At 34.8% G+C, this 24,823-nt stretch overlaps 1 protein-coding gene across 1 annotated transcript in view; it reads left to right on the top strand.

Annotated features, from left to right (window-relative positions):
* Positions 1-24,823, top strand: part of COL24A1 (collagen type XXIV alpha 1 chain) — a 414,236-nt gene that overhangs the window by 95,712 nt on the left and 293,701 nt on the right. The window contains exons 8-9 of the mRNA XM_027615241.2: positions 11,038-11,091; positions 14,468-14,521. Coding sequence (XP_027471042.2) covers positions 11,038-11,091; positions 14,468-14,521 — 108 coding nt within the window. The remainder of the gene's footprint in view (positions 1-11,037; positions 11,092-14,467; positions 14,522-24,823) is intronic.

Genomic DNA, 24,823 nt, shown 5'->3' with positions numbered 1-24,823 from the left:
GGGTGCATGTATCTTTTTGAATTAGTATTTCTGTATTTTGGGTGTAAACATCTTGTAGTGCAATTACTGGATCAGAGAGTAGTTCTGTTTTTAACTTTTTGATGAACTTCCATACGGTTTCCAGAGTGGCTGCACCAGTTTGCATTCCCAGCAGTGCACGAGGGTTCTTTTTTCTCCACATCTTCACCAACACTTAACTTCTTGTGTTTTCAATTTTAGTCATTTTGACAGGTGAGAGGTGATAGCTCATTGTAGTTTTGATTTGCATTTTCCTGATGCTGAATGATGTTGAGCAACTTTTCATGTGTCTGCTGGCCATCTATATGTCTTCTTTGGAGAAATGTCTGTTCATGTCTTCTGCCCATTTTTTACTTGGATAATTTGGTTTCTGGGTGTTGAGTTTTTAAATTCTTCATATATTTTGGATACTAACCCTTTATCAGATATGTCATTTGCAAATATCTTCTCCCCTTCAGTAGGGTGTTGTTTAGTTTTGTTGATTGTTTCCTTTGATGTGCAGAAGACTTTTCTTTTGATGTAGTCTCAATAGTGTATTTTTGCTTTTGTTTCCCTTGCCTCCGGAAACATTTCTAGAAAAGTACTGCTATGGCCGATGTCAGAGAAATGACTGCATGTGCTCTTTTCTAGGATTTTTATGGTTTCAGGTCTCATATTTAATTCTTTAATCCATTATGAATTTATTTTTGTGTATAATCTAAGAAAGTGGTCCCATTTCATTCTTTTGCATGTAGCTGTCCAGTTTTCCCAATACCATTTGATGAAGAGACTATCTTTTTCCCATTGGATATTCTTTCCTGATTTGTTGAAGATTATTTGACCATATAATTGTGGGTTTATTTCTGGGATTTCTATTCTGTTCCATTGATCCATCTATTTTTGTGTTAGTACTGTACTAATTTGATTATTACAGATTTGTAATATAACTTGAGGTCTGGAATTGTGATAACTACAGTTTTGTTTTTCTTTTTCCAGATTGCTTTGGTTATTCATGGTCTTTTGTGGTTCCATACAAATTTTAGGATTCTTTCTTTTAGTTCTGTGAAAAATACTTTTGGTGTTTTGATAGTGATTGCATTAAATCTGTAGGTTGCTTTGGGTAGTATAGACATTTTAACAATATTTGTTCTTTCAATCCATGAGCATAGAATGTCTTTCCATTTGTTTGTGTCATCTTCAATTTCTTTCATCAGTGTTTTATAGTTTTCAGAGTACAGCTCTTTCACCTCTTTGGTTAAATTTATTCCTAAGTATTTTATTATTTTTGTTGTAATTGTGAATAGGATTGATTCCTTAATTTCTCTTTCTGCTGCTTCATTATTAGTGTATAGAAATGCAACAGATTTCTGTGCATCGATTTTGTATCCAGCAACTTTACTGAATTATCAGTTCTAGTAGTTTTTTGGTGGAGTCTTTAGAGTTTTGGTGGAGTCATGTCATCTGTAAATAGTGGAAGTTTTACTTCCTCCTTACCAATTGATGCCTTTTCTTTATTTTTGTTGTTTAATTGCTGTGGCTAAGACTTCCAATACTATGTTGAATAAAAGTGATGAGAGTGGACATCTTTGTCTTGTTCCTGATCTTAGGGGAAAAGCTCTCAGTTTTTCCCCATTGAATATGATGTTTGCTGTGGGTTTTTCAAACATACCTTTATTATGTTAAGGTATGTTCCCTCTAAACCTACTTTGTTGAGGGTTTTTGTCATGAATGGATGTTATACTTTATCAAATGCTTTTTCTGCATCTGTTGAAATGATCATATGCTCTTTCTCTTGTTGATGTGATGTATCACGTTGTTTGGTTTGCAAATATTAAACTACCTTGCATCTTGGGAATAAATCCCACTTCATTGTGGTAATTTTTAAAATGTATTGTTGGATTTTATTTGCTAATATTTTTTTAAAGATTTTATTTATTTGAGAGAGAGATAATGAGAGATAGAGAGCACGAGAGGGAAGAGGGTCAGAGGGAGAAGCAGACTCCCTGCCGAGCAGGGAGCCAGATGCGGGACTCGATCCCAAGACTCCAGGATCACGACCTGAGCTGAAGGCAGTCGCTTAACCAACTGAGCCACCCAGGCGCCCTATTTGCTAATATTTTGTTGAGGATTTTTGCATCTATGTTCATCAGAGATATTGGCACATAGTTCTCTCTCTCTATCTTTTGGTGGTATCTTTATCTGGTTTGGTATTTGAGTAATGTTGGGCTCATAGAATGAACTTGGAAGTTTTTCTTACCCTTCTATTTTTTGGAATAGTTTGAGAAGAATAGGTATTCATTCTTTAAATGTTTGGTAGAATTCACCTGTGAAACCATCTATTCTGGACTTTTGTTTGTTGGGAGTTTTTTGATACTGATTTAGTTTCATTGCTGGTAATTGGTCTGTTCAAATTTTCTTTTCCACTTTTGGAAGTTTTGGTAGGTTATATGTTCCTAGGAACTTATCCATTTCTTCTAGGTTGTCCAATTGTCCACCTATTATTTTTGATAATATTCTCTTACAATTGTTTGTATTTCTGTAATGTTGACTGTTACTTCTCCTCTTTCATTTGTGATTTTGAGTCCTTTCTCTCTCTCTCTTTCTTTCTTTCTTTTTTTTTTTTTTTTTTTTTTTGGTTTGGCTAGAGGTTTATCAGTTTTGTTGATCTTTTCAAAGAACCAGCTCCTGGTTTCATTGATCTGTTCTATTATTTTTTTAGTTTTCTATATCATTTATATCTGCTCTAATCTTTATTTCCTTACTTTTGCTTGTTTTGGATTTTGTTTGTTCTTTTTCTAGCTCTAGCTCTGTAAGTTTAGATTGTTAATTGAGATTTTTCTTGCTTCTTGTGGTAGGTCTATATTGCTATAAACTTCCCTCTTAGAACCATTTTTGCTACATCTCAAATATTTTGGAAGTGTATATTTTTCATTTTCATTTACTTCCATGTAATTTTTTCTTTTTTCTTTAATTTCTTGCTTGACCTATTAACTGTTTAATAGCATGTTATTTAATCTCCATGTATTTGTGCTCTTTCCATATTTTTTCTTACAGTAATTTCTAGTTTCATAACATTGTGGCCAGAAAAGATGTAAGACTGATCTTTTTGAATTTGTTGAGACTTGTTTTGTGATCTAATATGTGATCTATTCTGGAGAATGTTCCATGTGCATTTGAAAAGAATGTGTATTCTGCCGTTTTAGGGTGGAATTCTGGATATATCTGTTAAATCCATTTGATCCAGTGTGTCATTCTAAGTCACTCTTTCCTTGTTGATTTTCTCTTTGGATGATCTGTCCATTGATGCAAGTGGGGTGTTAAAGTGCCCTACTATTATTGTATTACTACTGATTAGTTTCTTTATGTTTATTATTAACTGTTTTGTGTATTTGGGTGCTCCCATGTTGGGTGGATAAATATTTACAATTGTTATATCTTCTTGTTGAATTGTTTCCTTTATGATTATATAGTGTCTTTCTTTGTCTCTTGTTACAATTGTTTTAAAGTGTATTTTGTCCGATATAAGTTATTGCTGCTCTGGCTTTTTTTTTAATGACATGCATTTGCATGATAAATATCTCTCCATCCTCTCACTTTCACTTTGCTGGTGGTGTCTTTAGAGCTGAAAGGAGTCTCCTGTAGGTAGTATATAGATGCGTTTTTTTTAATCCATCTGTCATTCTGTGTCTTTTGATTGGAGCATTTAGTCCATTCCCATTTAAAGTAATTATTGATAGATTCATACTTATTGCCATTTTGTTACTTTTTTAGTGGTTGTTTTTGTAGTTTTTCTTTGATCTTTTCTTATCCGGCTCTCTTTCATGGTTTGCTCATTTTCTTTAGCGATATCCTTGGATTCCTTTCTCCTTACTCTTTGCATATCTATTACTGGTTTTTGATTTGTGGTTATCATTAGGTTTTTATATAACATCTTATGCATATAGCAGTCTATATTAAGTTGATGGTCACTTCCATTGGAACTCATTCTTTACTCCTCTTCCCACCACATTTTAGATATATGGTGTCATACATCACATCCTTTTATTTTTTGAATCCCTTGACTGATTTTTACAGATACACTTATTTTCATACTCTTATTTATGGTCTTTCCTTTCCACCCAAAGAGTCCCCTTTAACATTTCTTGTAGGGCTGGTTTAGCAGTCATGAACTTCTTTAGGTTTTGTTCATCTAAGAAACTCTCTATCTTTCCTTCTATTCTGAATGACAGCCTTGCTGGATAGAGTATTCTTGGCTGCAGATTTTTTTCTTTCAGCACTTTGAATGTATCATGCCACTCCCTTCCTTGCTGTAAAGTTTAAAAGATTGTGTACTTTGTAGTTTTTGGTTGTAGTAGTCAATAAATACCAATTAGATTAAGGTGGTTGATGGTGATCAACTTTTCTCTATCCTTACTGGGTTTTTTAAAAATTATAGTCATTCCATTAATTATTGAGACAGGTGTGTTAAAACAGCCAACTACAATTTGGATTTGTCTGTTTCTCTGTTTAGTGTTTAGGAAGTATTTAGTCAGTGTTAGGTTCATTTACTTTGCAGCTCTGTGTTGTGCATACATGTTTAATGATTGCTGTGTCTTTTTAATGAATTGATCCTTTCTATCATTATCAAGTATCTCTCCTTATCTCCAGTGGTACTCCTTTTCCTGAAGTCCAGTTTGTCTGATAGTAACAGCCACACCAGCTTTTTTATGATTAGTGTTTGACTGGTATATATTTTTCTTTCCCTTTCCCTTTCTATATTTAAAATACATCTTATAGACAATACATATTAGATCTCACTGTTTATCTGGTATGATGATCTCTGATTTTTAATTAGAATGTTAAGTCCATTTATATTTGTGTAATTATTGGTATGATTTGGTCTCAGCCTACATTGTCATTTCTTTTCCACTTATCTCATATGTTTTTTGGTCCTTATTCCTCCTTTTGGGTTAATAAAATATTCTTTAGTAGTCCACATAGTTTCTCTCTTGGCATTTCAGCTATACCTCTGATTGATTGATTTTAATGGTTGCTCTAGAGATTACAATATGCATTCTTAACTCATTCTAGTTTACTAGAGTTAATATGGTAGCAGTTCATTTAAAATATAAAACCCTTATATTTATGCTCTGTCCTTATCCTTTGTGTTTTGTTGTCATTTATTTTATATCTAAGTTATTATAAACTCTAAAGTACAATGTAGTAATTTTTGTATTAAGTGACCACTCTTTAAAGAAATTAAGAGAAGAAACAAAGAGGGGAATCATTTATTTTTCCTCATTTATTTTCATTTCCAGGGCTCTTCATTTCTTCCTATAGACTGAGTTTCTAGTTGGTATCACTTCCCTTTAGCTAAAAGAATTTCCTTCAGTATTTCTTGAGGTGCAATTATGCTGGTGATGGATTCTCTTGGTTTTTATTTACCCCCAATTTTTTTAATCTATGTTCTTTGAAGTATATTTTTATAGAGTATAAAAATCTTGGTTGAGAGTGTTTTTCTTCCAGAACTTTAAAGATGCTTATGGTTCTTATCTTGTAATCTCCACTGTTTCTGATAAGAAGTTAGTCATTAGTCACATTGTTATTTCCCTTTTGTAATGTGACATTTTTCATAGGGTGCTGTTGAGATATTTCTCTTTTTCTGGCATTTAGCAGTTTGACGATGATATACATAGAGGTAGTTTCCCTTAGATATTTCTTGTTTGGAGTTCACTGAATGTCTTGGATCTGTAAGTTTTTGGCCTGTTTGTAATGAATCTGGGATATTTTTGGCCATTATTTTTTTCAAATAATCTTTCTGTCCCATTCATTCTCTCTTTTCCTTCTGGGACTCCATTTACATGTACGTTAGACTACTTAATGTCCCACAGGTCACTAGAGCTTTGCTCATTTTTGCATTTTTTTCTCTTTACTTCAGATTAGTTAACTTCTATGGATCTCTCCTTAAGTTTACTAAACTTAATTTCCACCTTCTCTAATATATTGTTAATCTCATCCAGAAAATTTTTCATTTCAGATAATATATTATCAGTTCTAGGTTTCTATTGTTTTTTTGTATAGTTTTCACTTGTCTGCTGATATTTCTGTGTTCACTAATTATGATGATCATTTATGTTACATCTTTGAACATATATATAATAGTTAATTTAAAATCCTCGACTGCTAATTCCAATATCTGGTTCCTTTTGAGGTCTGTTTCTATAGACCACTTTTATCTTAACTCAGGTCAGATTTTACTTTTCTTTGTATGTCTAGAAAAATTTGATTATGTACTGGATATTATGGGTGATGTGTGGAAGAACTTTAGATTCTGTTATCTTTCTTTGAAATCCTTTGATAATGACTGATTTTTTTGTTCTATAGGCAATTAAATAACTGACTCATCACCTTAAACTTGTACAGGTTTGGTAACTTTTTTAAGGGACAGATTTGTTTCAGTTTTGCTTATAGTTAGTCCAAGGATATAATATTTACTTCTAAAGTATAGCCCTTCCTGAATTTCAATGGAAAGGTGATTACTAAGGCATTTACCATGTCCCTTAAAATGATGTGACTCAAACCCCAAACTATTTCTCCTGTGGTGGCCAGCAGCTGAAATTTATATTCAATTATTTTAGCCTTCTGGTTGTTGCTTTTTGGTGAACTCTTTGGAATCTGTCTCATGCAACCACATTTAGTATCAGCCAAGAATTGAAGAGAGTCTTTATCCAGATTTTGAGGGGAAGCTCTCCTTCCTTCCTTCCTTTCTTTTTCTTTCTTTCTTTCTTTCTTTTTTCTTTCTTTCTTTCTTTCTTTCTTTCTTTCTTTCTTTCTTTCTTTCTTTCTTTCTTTCTTTCTTTCTTTCTTTTTCTTTCCTTCTTTCTTTTTCTTTCTTTCTTTCTTTCTTTTTCTCTCTTTCTCTCTTTCTCTCTTTCCTTCCTTTCTCCCTTCCTTCCTTCCTGGATTTCCCCCCTCAATTTACAGTTACTCAGGTAGTCTCACAATCTGTCCTCTGACACCATTAGCCAAAACATCTGTGGTTTTCTGCTGGAATTCTAATCATTCCATGCAGACTGTGGAGGGTCCTTAGAAGAAAAGTTGTATAAATGTGTATGTACCAAGTGTGGTTCTTTTCTTGCAAGAGTTGAATCCCCTCCAGTGTGTCCTGCTTTTTGATTGTTCTCCTGTGCATTCAAATCGTTGTTTTGTGTATCTTGTCTTAACCTATGGATAAATATAGACATAGAAGTGTCCAAGGACCAAGTCTTGGGGTACCTCAGAGTTTAGTATATTAGGAAGAAGAAGAGGAACTAGCAAAGGAAACTGAGAAAGAATGACAGTGAAGTAGGGTAGGGACAACAGCCTGAGTGAACTAAGTCCAAGAGAGAATGGAAGAAGTCTCTTCGTTAAGATAGACAAGTTTCTAAGAGTTTTGCTCTAACAGGGAAATAGTATAATGGAGGAGAGAAGGGAGATGTAGCTCAAGAAAAGTTGTTTTTTTAAGATTGGAGAAATTACAGTGTGTTTACTTGGCAATATCAATTATCCTGGAAATAAATAAAAATTAAAATAATATAGGGAAGACAGTGTATTGATGATGTCCTGATGAGAGAGAATGGTGGGTTTGGTTATGAAGGCAGAGTATTTTGGAACAGATTTAGGTGGGATAGTGGATTTGGTTGTGACAGGTTGTGAATGTTAAAAGCAAGATCACCCACTCAGAGTGAAGAGAGTTATAATTATCTATGAAAATGGGAAAGTGAATTGACTAAGGTAATTATTAGACACACCAAAAAACAAAAGAAAACAAAACCAATTAATGTAAAAAGTCATGAATTTAAAGTGAAATTTGTCAGTATGACTGTTTTCTCTTAGTCACATTTAGCTGCTAGGGGATGGGACAGAGTAGGGGTAAGTTTACATTTAATAATTGCCAGGTAAGCTTATAAGACAGAGGGAGAAAGAAGAAATGGTGCCATTTATGTATGTCAGGAGGTGATTATAATGTCAGAGCTTGGTATTTAGGCTGCTTAAGGATTGGAAGTCAGGCCACATGGGGATGAGACAGTGAAAATGTGGTGGGATCACATATTAGCAGTTACAGTAGGTCAAATGATTGTTAAAGTTGTGGGTGCTTAGAGAGTGAGCTAAAAAGATAGGAAGTGTTGGTTAGAGAATATTACATAATGCTTAAAATTGATATTATGGAGCTTATATAGTTATTAGTAATGTTAAGTGAAGAATATTCAAGTGATGTTACCTCAAGATCATGTCACTTTGTGTTTCTTTTATGAGACTCTCCCAATTTAGCTTAACCATATTTGAGTTTTTAATTCCAAATTCTTTTCATTTAAATTTTGTTGCTCCATCAATAATTCATTCAAGAATTGTGTTCTTTGCTTTTTAAGATGGCAATAATTGTAAAATTGATTTTAATGATTGTCTTTAGTCCTGTTGCTTTTAATACTTACATTTTTATACTCTATAGAGAATTTTACCTATATTTTACAAACTAAACTAGGCAGGCATTGTTATTCTTATTTCCATTTTACAGAGGAGAAATCTCAAATTTAGAGAGATTAAATGATTTGTTCAGTGTTTTCACTCTAAATCCCAATGTTCTTTCCATTATATTGAATGGGCTCTAATCTGATAAATCTTTTCTAACATGTTAATGGGGCTAGTACTTAGGGAGTTTTCCTCCCTAGACAGAGGGCCCTTGGAGATCCAATAATAGTCTAAAAGAGCTGTGCTGATAATGAGGATTTTATTTTATTTATTTATTTATTTTTTAAAGATTTTATTTATTTGAGAGAGAGAGTGACACAGATAGTGAGACAGAACACAAGCCGGGAGGAGAGGGAGAAGCAGGCTCCTGCTGAGCAGGGAGCCTGACATGGGGATCAATCCCAGGACCCTGGGATCATGACCTGAGCCAAAGGCAGGCGCTTAACTGACTAAGCCACCCAGGCACCCTGATAATGAGGATTTTAGGCTATATAGCAGAACAGTAGAATAGGTGGGACTTTGAGAATTCTTTGAGTAATAATGGGTAGGCAACTTCCTTTTCCTCTTACACTCAAAAGGATATATAGCTCCTTTAACAAAAGTAATGTAGAAGTCAGTATTGAAACTCAAGGCCAATTATGATTAATTAATTTATAAACATTTACTTTTAATTCCAAAGAGGATTTGAAAAGCCAATCAAGTATGACTAAAAGTGTGTTGGGAGTCATAGAATTAATACAAAATGAGGGAGAAAGTAAGAAATTTTGGAGTATTCTTTAATGCAGAGAAATATGTCCTACTTCTTTGATGTTTTAGGTAAAGTTGGCATGTTCAATAATTTCTGCTCATGCGTTTTATACTATGGAGGATCCCAAGCCATGACTGGCCAAGTTAAGAGCATTCCCTTCATGTTGACTAGAATTATGGTTGTAGAACAAGTTGATCAATTAACTCATGCACATTTGTGTGGGAATAAAAGAGATCTGGCATGTATTTCTTTAAATATGTTGCCCAGATACATAAAGCTTATTAATAAGAAAAAGCTTTGTCTTTAAATCTGATTTTTATTGATCAATTGATTACTTTTATCCACATTCTCAGGTTTTTTTTCTAATGAGAATGAAATGTTAAAATATTGATGATAATAAGAAAGTAGATAATAGAAAATTCAGAAAGCACCTAAAAATAAGAATTTTTAATGTGATATTTATAAGTAAAAACATTGACCACAAAGAATTATATTATATTTAAAATTCTCAAAGGCTATCATTTCTTAACTTCTTTTAAAATTCTTTGTAAGTATTGCCTCAAATCAATTGGCTAGGTTTTATAATAAAAGACTGAAATATATTAAAAAAATAAATAAGATTTTTATTTAATAGACACTGTGATATGAGAAGGAAAATTGGCCTGGTTTGCCAGTACTTTTCTAAGCAATTTTAATCAAATCATTTAACTTTCTGGACCTCATTGCTTCTTTATCTATAGAATGTGTTTTACTAGATAAGCTCTAATATCTCTTTTAAGTTCTAACTATATTACCTTTTTTTTTGGAGAATGGATTGAATTCTTAAATATTGAGATATCACCAAAGCTTTTTCTCAGGTCCCATAATTTTGTAATTAATGGTCTAAAATTGTAGCCTTAGTGATAGAAGCATTGATAGCTGTGGAAGGGAAGAGGTCAACCTGGAAAACAACCTTTCCTTAAAAATTTTCTTTGCTTCAAGCGTCCCTGAATTTGTGAAAGAACACATGATTATTCCTTATAGTATGAAAATAGCATTTAGAACTCTTTAGGAATGGAAATTATTACTAGTTGGGAATAGTAATGAAATCATAATTGGAATTATAAAGAGTTTCAATTGTGGCCTCTTAATTTTATGAGATGGGAAGTAGAAAAAGAGATACTTTGCCAGTATGCATAATAAGAAAGATTACTTTAATATTGTGCAAAAAAATTTGGTTGGAACCTAGTGTCATAGTTCTCTTGAAATGTAAAATATTCCCAGAGTATGAAAAGTATTTTTATATCTATTTTGGCAATTAGAGGTATTTTTTTGATTTATTTTTTCTGTATTGCAAAAGTAATGCATGTACATTGCAAGATTTTGGAAAATATTTAAACTTGGAATGATATCATAACATTTTAAGAATTATAAGAAGATTTCTTTTACTAAAAGTAACTAGTTTTCCAATGCTAAAATAGGAGTTATAACTGAATATGTCACAAAAATGGTTGTTAATGGAGCCTTTAAATAGGTCCCTTGAGGAAAGATGTTTCAATAGCAGCATGACTTTATTAGATTTTAAAAAATCATCTATGTCTGACAATCTTCTTAGCATTTAAAAATAAGACTAATAAAAAGTACAATAAAAAAGCAAATAAGGCATGACCATCTCGATTTAAAATAATTTTATTTAATACCATGTAATATATATATATATATATATACATATATATATATAATCTGATGATGCATTCAACTGAAGAAGTATGATATACTATATGTAATTTATGCTTCACCAAGGGTTTTATAATTGTTTTATCTAGGGCCCCAAAGGAGATCCAGGATTTTCCCCTGGTCAAGCTGTTCCTGGAGAAAAGGTAATTAGTTGCCCATGGAAAAAAATCATGATGATATATTTCAAGCATTAAAAATTCATTTTTACCTTTTTAAAATGTAGATTTTACTTGATCTCAAACAGAGGAGACAGAGAACTAGAGAAGGTATCAGACAGAAGATAAAGAACTTTAATGAAGGGGAAATAATTGAAAAATAAATTATATCATCAGCTTAATGCATCAATTAAAATCTTAACATTAATTTTATTGAGTGTCTACTATGGCCTACCATTGTGCTACCTGCCAGTTAGGGAAGGGTGGGGTGAAAGATTAGAGCAGAATGTGTCCCTAATCTCAAAAATTTGCTGTTAAAAGGCATACACAAAATAATACATAAATCCTAATGCTATTTTGTGTCTTATTTAGATTAGCTCCACGTACTTTATCTTTTTTAAGTCCCCAGTAATTGTAAGAGAAGCAGTCATCATTATCTTGTTTTCTAGTTAAGAAAACAGAATTCATAGAATTTAAATGACTCATGGATAGTAAGTGGCTGAGTTAATGATATATTTGTTTGACTTTTTGTCTAGTATGCATTTCATTTTATCGTAATGCTGTCAAACATATGCATTCACATTTAGGTAAAAAGAAACTAACATTTTGAATAAAACTAGCAACAAAATCTTTGTTAGGAGGAAGATACTGTTTTCCAGTGAGGATGAGTAAAATTGGAGTCTTTAGGAATACATCTGGGAATCTCTATTTGGACAAGTACTTAATGAATGTGATACAATTACAAGATGTTTTTGTTTGTATGGTATACATTCACAAACTTAAAATTCCTGAATAATTTTGGTGGTTCCTGGATTGAAATCTGATCTTTAATTGGCTTATAGAAACTCTTGTAAACTTAAAAAAAAAAACAAAACACCATATTAATGAACTTTACAGGTATTATACTAACAAGTAAATCCTAAAAAAATTTTAATCTAGAATCTTGAGAATTTTATTCCTGTGTTGGAACAGAGTTCACTGAATATAAATAACTTAGAAAGAGAATAGAAATTTATTAGAAACATATTTTCATCGGTCCCATTGTTATTGCAAGGAAAAATATCCTGCAATCTGAGAAACAAAATGCCATCTTTTAAAATATTTAAATATAGAACATTTGATTTCTTACTTAAAATTTAGAATCTAGAGGTCCATTCTGTTTTGGTGACTGTTTTAAACAACCCCCCCCCAAATTAAGCATTAACATTTATATCAAATGCTTGGTTTTATCTTTACTTGTGGCTTCCTTGTACAAAATATAGGGTGGTTCAGTATGTGTACAGTATCTGTATAAAATATTGGATGGTTCAGCATTGGGATTGAGGCTTGGAAGTATGTCATTTTTCCACTTTTTGAGTTACTCATATACTAATTGTGGTTAATGCTATATAGGAGTAAGGTAGTAAGATACAGGATTTAATAATATGTTGCCATTGAGCTTTAAGTGAAATCCAGCTTTTAAAACTGAGAGATGTATTTTTAAAATGGTAAAATTTAAAAACATTTCTTAGACATTGTATTTACATTAGATTGGGTTCAAACTGAGGAGGCAGGATATCAGTTATACACATATATTATGAATAAAAAAATATGAACATCATATTGGTGAGAGTTGAGGGGCTTGGAAAACAATTGCGTTTTATTTTTAATCATTTAGCCGTTTTTATAATAAATATATGGTCAGTGACGACACAAAAGAAGTGCAGGGGCTAGTCCTTCAGCATGGAACACATATTAAAGAATGTCTCTCATAGAGTATATTTAAGTGTTTAAACCCTTTGGGGATCTCAGTGGCACACAAATAACTTTTAAATAGTGGTTTTCCCTTTTCCTTTCCTATAAGTCAAACGAGATATTATTCTCATTTCTCAGGTGGAGAAACTTTGAAGGGAAATCAAGTGATCCACCCATGATTAGACGTAGTAGAAGGAGACAAGCCTCCAATAACCTGTTTCCTAGTCCAGCTTTCTTTTCGCTCTATCAGAGTAACGAATGTAAAAAAAAAAATTATCTGTGTAAAATGGTCATCCCATCAAAAATGGAAGCCATCTTAGTAAAATGTCAGGAAGTATTAAAATTAGGGCGCCTGGGTGGCTCAGTCGTTAAGCGTCTGCCTTCAGCTCAGGTCATGATCCCAGGGTCCTGGGATCGAGTCCCACATCGGGCTCCCCGCTCAGCGGGAAGCCTGCTTCTCCCTCTCCCACTCCCACTGCTTGTGTTCCTTCTCTCTCTGTGTCTCTCTCTGTCAAATAAATAAACAAAATCTTTAAAAAAAAAAGAAGTATTAAAATTAGTACAAATGGAAAGGTACTTGATTGTTAATCATCAGAAGCATTCTTTCCTGTTCTGATTGTTTAATTTGATGACATATTAAGGTACTTGATGCACTAAATATTAAACACAACACAGTCACTTAGGAATTTATGTAGGATTATTACCTAAGTACCCTTTTTTCTTTCACAACATTGTGTGTGTGTGTGTGTGTGTGTGTGTGTGTGTGTGTGTGTGTGTGTTTCATGCACGATATATTTGTTGCAGCAGAAGGGGAGAGAAAGGGAAGTTAAGAAAAACCACTTGGAGCAAAGTGCCTCAAGATTACCTTCCCATTTCTTTTTGATGTTTTCTCCTTGTCAATTCACACAGCCTCCTCTGTATCTCCCACTGTCATCTCTACCCACCAGACACTCCATCCCCCTCACATGAGTATACTTTCTCCCTCTTACCCTAAGATGGTCTCACAGGCCCTCATCAAAGCTGGGGGATCAGGAGGATGGACCGCCTTAATAGGTGAAGTCCCATCTGCTGGAGCCAAACACACGTCCTCCCAAAAAATTTTCACAGCATTTACTCCCCAGGGGTGCAGCGACCAATACCAGTGCAGCCCGGAAGCGAAGTGTCCCTTTCTCTGGTGTGCCATGTGAACCCAGCCCTTGCTCCGCACAACCCTGCCTTGAGGTTCCTAGTGGGAGTCCTGCCAGGAGGCAGCCCGAGCCCTCCACAGCTGCTACACAAAGTGTTTGGAGAATTTTTAAGCAAACTTTTTTTTTTTTTCTAAAACACAGTAAACCTTGGAACTACAGGAATTTGGGGAGTGAGGGCATTCCTAGAGAAAAGAACATCAGCAAAAAAGGAACGGGGGTATGGAGGCGGGGAAGTACAGTGGTACTCAGCATGGGAAGAGAGAAATAGCCTCAGAAAAAGTCTCAAAAGGACTCAGAAAGGAGGTGGAACTTGAGGTGGATTGCAAAAATCAGAAATGAATGCAGTAAGATTTTGACGTCCAAGATGAAATCTGGCAGCAAGGGAATTCTAATTTTCATTTCCTTTTCATAACATTACACTTCTGTTTGTGTTTTGTTCTTAGGGCAATCAAGGCCTTTCTGGATTAATGGGGCCCCCTGGTATGCACGGTAATAAGGTAAGACTGGTGAGACATAATTTTACTTTGACATAATTGGATGTCATCTGGGTCTGGAAGCTCTTGAACTCTTAAAATCTCATTTTGAAGTTGTGCCCAAAGTCATGTTTTAAATTCCTTTTCTCAGTGAAAGGGATTAGGATGGTGTCCTAATCCAGGAAAGTGGTACCCACAAAAGGCAGTACCTTATGAAAAATAAAACCCTTCAGTTAATGACTGGGACAAAATTCAAATGAAGAAAGAAGTCAAAGTCACTGATAGAATGTTGAAATTTTTCTTTTCTTCTTCCTTTTTTTTTTAAGATTTTATTTATTCATTTGAGACACAGAGATACAGAGAGAAAGCATGAGCAGGGGGAGAGGCAGAGGGAGAAGCAGGCTCCTTGCTGAGCCAGGAGCCCGATGTGGGGCTCGATCCCAGGACCCTGGGATCACGACCTGAGCTGAAGGCAGACGCTTAACCATCTGAGCCACCCAGGTGCCCCTCTTCCTTTTTTAATATTAGGGCAGTAACCTACTTCTGAAACTCTGAAGTCATTTTTTTAAATTTTTTTTTAAGATTTTATTTATTTGTGAGAGAGAGAATGAGAGACAGAGTACATGAGAGGGGGGAGGGTCAGAGGGAGAAGCAGACTCCCCGCCGAGCAGGGAGCCCGATGTGGGACTCGATCCCGGGACTCCAGAATCATGACCTGAGCCCAAGGCAGTCATCCAACCGAGTCACCCAGGTGCCCCTGAAGTCACTTTTTAACTTTTATATGTGAAGTGAGGTATACTTGGTTATAGGTAATAGTTTAGGCTTTTTAAAAGTGTTCTTATTTTCTTAGGAAATAATAATCTCTACCATGATATATGCACGAATGTGTGGCCTGAAGAGTAGGAAAGAAGTGAGAATTGGGGATAACTGGTAAAAAATAGTAGTGGTATGTATATGACTAGGCTTTTTCTGAGATAAAAAGAAATATTTACACAGCTGCTAGAATTATTTCATAGAAAATATGTTGTGTAGTTTCCTGCTTCTCCTCTATATATTCAGCTTGTTTTGTTTTATTTTGTTTTCCCAAACACTGAGTTGTTGACTTTCTGCAGGGGAAAAGGAAGATACAAAATATCTTTTAAAGTATTAAGGGCCCCAAAATATTGAAGGGCAGTATTTGACTTGGTATGGATATCTAAATACAAATAATAATAAGCTATGTTGATGTCTTAGTTGTTTCATATTCCTTTCCTCTTGGGAGATTTATGTTGGAAGTGGTATTTAGGCTCTGGTTACTTAGTTCTAATCCCATCTGCCGTTTTCTTGACTTTGGGTAGGGTGCTTAAATTCTCTACCCTTCAGTTGCCTCATTTGTAAAATATGAAGATAATATTACACACTTCATAGGGAGATTTTGGAACAAGGAATGAGATCATCCAAGTAATACAGTGTTAGACAAATAGCAAGCCCTAATAACTGTTAGCTATTAGCTCTTTATCTGGTTTTGGAACATGACCTTGTTTGTTTTCCTTCATAACTCCTGCTAAAGGGCTGAATTTTAAGATGATGAAAAAGATTTTGATCTCATGGAGTTTTTCCTCCCATGACCACACTACCATTATTTTTATGGCCTTCAGACTAATCTTCATCATAGACATTGCTTAGAATCTGATCACTTCTTTGAGGTTGTTGGTTGCTCCGCTGGAGACAGGAAACTGGAGTATGATCATTTCTAACAGAATTGGTCTTGATATATAATCATGAATCTGTTTGATTAATGCTACTTTGTATACCACTGAAGAAACTGTACTGACAAATAGTGTCAAATAGAGACAATCTCATGAAAAGTATCTTAATTATTTTATTTGCTATTAAATATACAGTTATTTCATCCTAAAGAATGATACTGCATATGACAGAAAAACTAATCATTACTTTCCAAAGTTAAATGATGCCTGTGGTTCATGAAATTAGCAATCCAGAAAAGGGAACTCTAAGTAAAGTTTGAGTGGCTGTTGTGTAGAAGAGTATATAAAGAATTATCTATAGAGACAAATTTTAAAAGGCTAATTTTAACCATTAGAGCAGATTATCATTTTAACTTTGAAATTGTACTTACTTAAAGCAGAAGATATTAACTTCCAAAGACCTGTGCATGTATTATAAATCTTGGCTTATAAGTATTTTAAAATCTTAAGGTTAACATATGCTTTTTTGGTCTGTATAAGTCTAATAAAGTGAAATACAGCATTATTTTAAGATTTTTTTTAAACAAATCCAGTTATAGATTATCTTTCACAGACTTCTTTTCCTCTTATATGATTTTTTAAACTTTTAAAATCTGCCTTTTTTAATGTTAAAATCGATCATACCAAAGCCAGTGATCAATTAGCAGCTGTAGCTCAATTTTCTCTAGAGATAAAGTTAAGTTGAAAATATTTATTTGTTTATTTATTTATTTAAAGATTTTATTTATTTATTGAGATAGAGCAAGAGTGAGAGAGTGAGAGCGAGAGTAAGAGAGCAGAGGAGAGGGAGAAGCAGACTCCCTGCTGAGCAGAAAGCCCCACTCGGGGCTCGATCCCAGGACCCCAAGATCATGACCTGAGCTGAAGGCAGCTGCTTAACCAACTGAGCCACCCAGGTGCCCTAAATTGAAAATATTTAGAAACCAAATTACTTTCTGATAAATGAAGCATTCATGGTTTACTACGATTTGATAGTAGTATAGAACAATGTTGAAACACTTGAAATGATTTTGTAGTTTTTCTGAGGATTTTTCCTCTTTTTAAATATAGTGTGGCTATTAATAGAAACCATATACAGATTTAAAAAAAAATAAGTATTGCTAGGAAAAGGACATACGGAGTCAATTTAAACCTAAATTAATTCTCCACATAGCACGCTTGGGACAAATTTCTATCACACTATGGGCATGTCTTATTTTAAAATGAATATATAATAGAAGTACGTCCAAAATGAGCTTGATAGACTATTACTATGGTTTGTATAGAAGGGGAAAGGGCAAGACCAGTTATTAGGTAAAATGTTCTGGTAAATCATGAGCTGTTTTTATGGAATTTACTAATTTTGGTTCATGTTTTGAAAAACCTAGGTCACTCTAGGTTACTTCCTTGCAAACAGGATCCATGCTAGAAGAACCTAGAATAATGGCTCATATTAGCTGTAACCTGGGGCTCCTGTTTCTTTCATCCTTGCATTTCTACCCAGAGTGTCAGTGCTAGGTGAATTCTGAAGGTCAAGACAAGAACTCAAGTTATTCACTTTTTAAGTGAGAAATCTAAGATAAGTCCAGAGAGGTTAAGAGAATTAATTGCTCATGGTCACTCAAAATTATGGCAGGATCTAGAGATGAAACTTATTGCTACTGAATCCACTGTGCGTTTAACTGTTCTTTGCATATTATGAGAGATAAACAAGATACTTGGGTTTTGATTAAGATGAAGTTTACTACATCTTTTTATCTACTAAACTATTTTGTGAAATATCATTACATTTATTATGCTAATATCAATAGTAGCTGTTTTATTATGTGCAATATTCTGGTTGCTCTGCTGAGCCCTGTTTCTTTTCATCTTAAAAACAACTCATTGTGGGGTGCCTGGGTGGCTCAGTCAGTTGAGGGTCCGACTCTTGGTTTCGACTCAGGTCATGATCTCTGGTGGTGAGATCAAGCCCCAGGTCAGGCTCCGCTCTAAGCGTGGAGTCTGCTTGAGTTTCTTTGGCTCTCCCTCTGGCCCTCCCCCGACTCATGTATGCACACGCATGTGTGCTCTCTCTCTCTCTCAAAGAAGTAAATAAATAAAATCTTTAAAAAAAAAAAACCTTGGGCGCCTGGGTGGCTCAGTTGGTTAAGCGACTGCCTTCGGCTCAGGTCATGATCCTGGAGTCCCAGGATCGAGTCCCACATCGGGCTCCCTGCTCAGCCAGGAGTCTGCTTCTCCCTCTGACCCTCTTCCCTCTCATTCTCTCTCTCTCAAATAAATAAATAAAATCTTAAATAAATAAATAAATAAATAAATAAATAAATAAATAAATAAAATAAAAATAAAAAAATAAAAAAAAACCTCATCGAGACAAACAGTATGTTTAGTATAAATCACTTACCCAAGGCCACACAATTATTAATTGGCTGAGTTAGGACTCAAATCCAGGCCTATTTGACATATGACTGCTCTTATTAACTTCAAATACTGCTTCCCCATTAATTAATTAGTTTGTTAAGCTAATTTTTGTTAGATGTGTATTTCACTACTTTTCACTGTCCCAGGCATGTATGCAAGAGGAAGTAAAATTTTGTTTTCCATGAGAGCCAAGGGAACAGATATAGTTTTGGATGACAGATAATAATGACTTCATTATTCCTTTTTGCTGGGACTATCTGGAAATACTAAAATTCTTTTAATATAAGCCATACTCAAGTAATCTTGAAAATGGCTGCAAGAAAGACATGTGGAGCACAGTGAGAGCTCATGAAAACTGTTGAGATAAACAGAAGGTTGATGTTGAAAACATTCCGAAAACTAGAAGTAATATTGAGAGAATGAAGTGAATAAATCAGTAGCAAGGTTTTTTTTTTCACTCTTCAGTAGAGTTTATTTTGCTTCTTTCCTTTCTTCTTTTTTATCTCTCGCCTCTCAACTTTTTTTTTTTTTAAACCAGTATTAACATCTTAACAAGCACTGTGTTTCCCCAGATTGACTGGTTACACTGCCTCAATTTAGCCACTTTCATGTCCTCTTATTTTCCTAGGAACTAAAGTATGTTTTTACTTCTCACTAAGTGTCTAAATTTGTGCCAAAGGCAGATAAGTTGGATCCAGAGTGCATGCTGTGTTGGATGGAGGACAAGAGTCCTAATTCTGAGCTTGGACTCCACACGGAGTTTAAATTGTTTTTTAATATAGCCAATCAGTTTCTATATTAATATTGGAAGTCTGCTATTTAAAATTGTAAGAACATTAACAATGATTTCAATTGGAGCAGTTTTTCTAGAATCAAGAGGAGAAGCCAGATGGGAGCAGTTAAGCACATCTTAGCATACAGGCATATAACTCACAGCAGTTGTGAAATATGATGCGCACGTTGTCATACAGATTTTTATGCATAATGTATGGCAGTATTTTTCTGAATATGAAAAATACTAACTACTATGGTTTTAGCAATAATTACAAATCAGTGTGAATTCTTATTCTGTTTTAATGGAATTATTTTCAATTATTTAAAAAAATTTCCATTACATATGAATGAGGTACACAGTAAATATCTTTATAAAGTTGGAAAGGAAAAAAACAGGGAAAGTATCAAGGGGAATGCACTGGGATTTATTAGTCACTCAAAAACTATATAGCTTTTCATAATCTATTTAAAGCAAGGGCAATACTAAGGAGCTAAAATACTGAATGTCCATGAGAACAGCAATAAAAAATCAGGATTGGCATACAATCGGTGCCTGGAGAGAGAAATAAGGAGAGTTCTACTGTTTCTACAGAGCTATCTCTATAGATTATTTTCTCACTTGCCCACTTTCCTGGTAGGAACCTGCAAAGCTACACTTCACTTTGGGCTGGTTTCCAATCCAAGTGTAGTACTGAAGGTCTAATACAAATGCTACTGCATAGGAGCTATGCTGGCACCACTGTGGCCAACTCCTCCTCAATCCCCCGCCCCCACTAACTGAAGGGGACACAGAGGGCCAGGCAGTTCGGTACTGAGCTCCCCCACAGACAAGCCAGTGGTTGCCAGAGTGGTGTAATTGGCGGGATTTTGAAAACTTCCCTGTGTCCAAAGATATTTTCCTCTGTCTGGCTTTTGTGATTGACATTTTAACATTAAGGATAAACTCATTTGGCTAAAAGTATTTCAGTTTTCAGAAATTAAAAATAAAATTCCGTGTACTCAGGAAAAGCTGCTATCTGTCATGTAGCCCCATTTTGAGAATTAGTTTATCATACTCTTTTTCTCCGTGAGAACTAGTTGAGAAGGACTGTTACTAGGGTTTATGGGACCAGAGTAAAAACTGAGTGCTGATTAAAGGAGGTTGGTGGGTCAGTATTGCAAGGAGTTTGGAGCAAATGTTGGCACAAGTCTGTTGTATGCATGAGGGAAGTATGTTCCAAGAAGGGGAGGCAGGTAGAATAGAGAGGTTTGTGTGGTAGTCATCCTATAATTTGAGTCCCTTCAAGTTCATCATTTATCTGGGATCCTCCTTCTATTTTTTTTTTTTTAATTTAAACTTCTTATTCTTAGGACTTAAGGAAATGTATTGCCTTCCCCCAAGAAGTGCTTACATTCTCATAGGTATTGATTTTCATCTCATTCTGACTTCTTGCTTAGGGTTTCTTTTTTTATGGTCATCATATCATAGTTTCTCAATTTTGCCATAGTTTCCTCTGGTTATTTTGGCCAAAACATGGTTATAGGCCTTTGTCTGTATTCCTCAAGGCATTGTTGCTATGAGTCCTGTAGTGTTTGACAAGTTTCACTGGAAAGTTGGAATTACCTAATCTGTAAATTAATGCTGTTATATTACAGAGAAATGAAACTTAATATTGATTTCAGACTACAGTGAAGTAGCAATGGCTAAAGGGAAATATATGAGTGACTTAGGCGTCCTTATGTGCAAGGACTATATTTTATTCACTGTGGTATCTCAGCCTAGTGTCTGGCATGTATTCTTAGTGAGTGACTGAAGATTGCTGCTCTTAAGTTTAACTGACTGTGCCCTTTCACCCAATCCTAGTGGTCATCTTCTTCCTTAGTATCTGCTTTTCAAATGAGTGTCTTATTTTCCCTGGGTCCTCTTTTCAGGACTTCAGCCCATTTTTGGTAGTCTGAGTAGAACTAGTTAACCTGTTTACTAATCTCTCAGTGATGTTGCCTTTCACATGATTATATACAAGGTTAGCCCATCTTTGCCTCAGCTTCTTGACACTAGACAGAAGCAAAAGATCCAGGGAAATTGCCTCAAACAAAAGAGCAGTTTCCTTCTGGAGATAAAATCTGTCACTAACTCTGGAATGCTACAGTTGTTTTAGTAATATCTTTTTGCCTTGCATATCATTCAGGAAACCAGTGTTATGTAAATAAGGTACAGTTTGTGTCTTTGAGTAGTTTAGTGTCTAAAAAAGAAAGCACACTAAAGTAAATTACAAAGATGAATTATGCCATGGCAAGGACAAAAGTGAAGATATAAAAAGGTTATTATAGGACATAGTTGAGGGTTACCCAAACTTCCAGGGGCAGGAGGTGGGAGAGTGTTTAGGGCACAGGGAAGGAGGCAACATCTGAACTGCATCTTGAGGATGAGCAGCAGTTATCCTGATGATACTGTAGTTAATAGACATATGTATGTCGTCTAACACACAGGTGTCAGTGTAAAGAAAGGCTCATGGGCAAGAAGGAGATAAGGCTTGAGGGGTATTCAGGGGACAACTTATAGAGGAACTTGTATCATGTATCACTCATATATATTAATTTATCAGGTAATAGAGAGCTACTGGAGGGTTTTAAGAAAGGGAGTGCCAGAGGCAAATCATCTACTCTCCAGTTTCTTTGGCATTTTTGTGGGTTCTAGAGAGGAATGCTTCTACCTTTCTGAAACCTAAAGTCTATAAAAGGAGGCCCAAGGTAGAATGGTAGGGTGACAAATACAGAAGCTGTCTTATACCATAGGGGATGCTTTCTCATATGTAGGAAAAATCCTTATCTGAGTAAATATAAGTCTTTTCCATCTAGTGAAAAAAATATATATATATATTAGGCATTCCTCACTTTGCATGATTCCCATGTACACAGATTTCAGTTACCATGTTTAATTAAATATCACCCAGTCTCCCAGCAACGTTTCAGATTGCACTTACTGCAATTGTTAACTGTGATTAATTGCATAAAGTACAAATTTTGCTACTCTCTCTTCAGTCTACAAAACAAAATAAACCACAAAAACTGCATAAATAACAGATACGACCAGTCACATCATTTCATTCAGTCTCTTGGTGATTGTTCAAGGGCACATCTGTTAGTCAGTTCATGCACAGACAGCAAAGTGTATAGTGTGTCGCTTCCTTGTCTCTCAGTGATAAACCTATGTGATATTTTACACAAATGGAAAATCAAAAGATGTCCTTTACCAACAAAGATGAGAGTATAGCAAAAAAAAAGGAATAGTGATAACAGAGGACTTAAAATTAGAATTGAACATAAATGGAATTATAGACGAAATAGCTGATCCTGGGACTGGCTGCCATTTGAGAGACTCTACATGATGCAACCAAAGGAACATAGTGAAGACATTCTTTGTCCTAATTATTTACCTTTCATTTTAACATTAAGAGAATTGAGATGTCATATTAGATACTTAAAGTTAGAGTCTATTTTTGGGGCACCTGGGTGGCTTAGTCAGTTGAGTATCCAACTCTTGATTTGGACTTGGTCATGATCTCAGGGTCGTGAGATGGAGCTCATCAGCATCAGGCTCTGTGCTCAGGAGGGAGTCTGCTTGAGATTCTCTCCCCACCCCCACACCCTCTCTGTCTTTCTCTCTCTCAAATATATAAATAAATAAGTCTTAAAAAGAAAGAATTAGAATCTATTTTCCATTCAGGTAACTCAAATCCATTCAAGTCTTTCCATCAGTTCATTCATTCATCAAAGTCTCATCATTAATTAATTAATGGGCACTTTCTGTGAGTCAGGTACTGTTCTAGGCACTGAGGATACCACACTGAATAAAATAAAGAACTTCAGTTTAAACTCTGTAAGGAGCTTATATACCATCTCTTACTCCACCACTAAAATCTGATTTATAATTATCTTTCACTATACTATAAAAGCCTCCAACCTGATCCATTCTCTTCTATTCTATACTCTCAGTCTCTATCTTTATTTTATATCATGTGCCTGAATCTGTTTTTTTCTCTGATACATAAATCAATCTTACTTAAATTCTTCTCATGCCTCTAAGCCCAAATTGACTCATGAAATGCCTTTGTTTTTCATTCAGTGAAAGCTAAATTAAAAAAAAAAAGAAAGTAGTGACTTTCTTATAGACCCAAGTAACCAGATAATGCTAACAATAAAAGGAAATTCAGCTCCCCCACACACACTACTAAGTACCTGAATTTTTCTTTCTTTCCTTCTTAAAAAAATAGTTTAACCTAATTAAAAAAAGGATTTGACTGACCTGACTTGTTCCTATTTAGGCAAAACTCTTTATTCCAAGTGACTTCATTGGCTACTGCCCAGACTTGATATTGGTCTCCCTTAGATCAAGTATTGTGTCCTGTGGCTGAGGTGGAGTAGGAGTGAGTTCATGAAGAAAAGATCATTACTGTTGCTGCCTCCTTATTAGAGTCTCTGGATATGGCACAATCCCTTCAAAGGAAATTTTACATACAGAAGATACCATGTTTAACATGTCTAGTTCACCATTACAAAGTATTTCAGAGAAGTAAATTAAAGAAGTTGTACTGCCTCTGCATTCTGTTTATCATGGGTTAGGGGAGGGAAGAAACTCTGGTTGGAAAAACATCTGGTAGCCAAAGAAAGGGAAGCATGTAGTTAGACTCAAGTATTCACAGAAATAAACATAAATAAGTAAATAAATAAACACGTACTTTAAAAAAAAAAAGGGAAAAGGAAATAGGCTTAGGACAGAGGTTTCTCTACCTATGTGCCTCTTACCCTGGCTCCTTGTTCCTCATCTTCCTGACACTTCTCAGGAGCTTCTTAGCACCCACCCTCCTAGAACTGCTGTCCCATCCTAGGGAGCCACCGCCACTGCCTTAATGCTGAAGACATTTCTTATGTTCTATTATAAAAAGTGAAGAAACTTAGCTCTGATAATATTTTTACTTGTGGAATCTCACCTAACACTTGGACAACTGAGAACAGTATATCTCGGGTTTTGTAATTAGGCTGATATTTAGGTATCTTAAAAAAAGTATAAACTCAGGGCAAAATTGAGCTAAAACTTTGGGTCTATTAGATGTTGTTGGTAGATGAGTAATTTTAATAACACCAAGTTTATGAAATATATAATTCCTTTGGTTGATTTGTCTTGGTGATCTATAATTAACATTTGTGTATATTGATGAGAATGAGTGTATTTGACAACTACATGCATCTAGAATAAGTAGAAGGGCAGGATCCTCAATTCTTGGTAAATCTGTCAAACTGACATGATTCCACCTTGCTACCTGTATCACTTTGGTCAAATCACTTAATTCTCAGAACTGTTTTGTTTTCTGTAAAAATGGGAGAAATACCTACTTTGTAGGATTGCCATCGAATCAACAGAGGTATT

This window comes from Zalophus californianus, chromosome 4 (assembly GCF_009762305.2).
Source record: "Zalophus californianus isolate mZalCal1 chromosome 4, mZalCal1.pri.v2, whole genome shotgun sequence".
NCBI classification, from domain to species: Eukaryota; Metazoa; Chordata; class Mammalia; order Carnivora; family Otariidae; genus Zalophus; species Zalophus californianus.
Note: the sequence above shows the minus strand (reverse complement) of the source record. Positions and strands in the feature narration are given on the sequence as shown.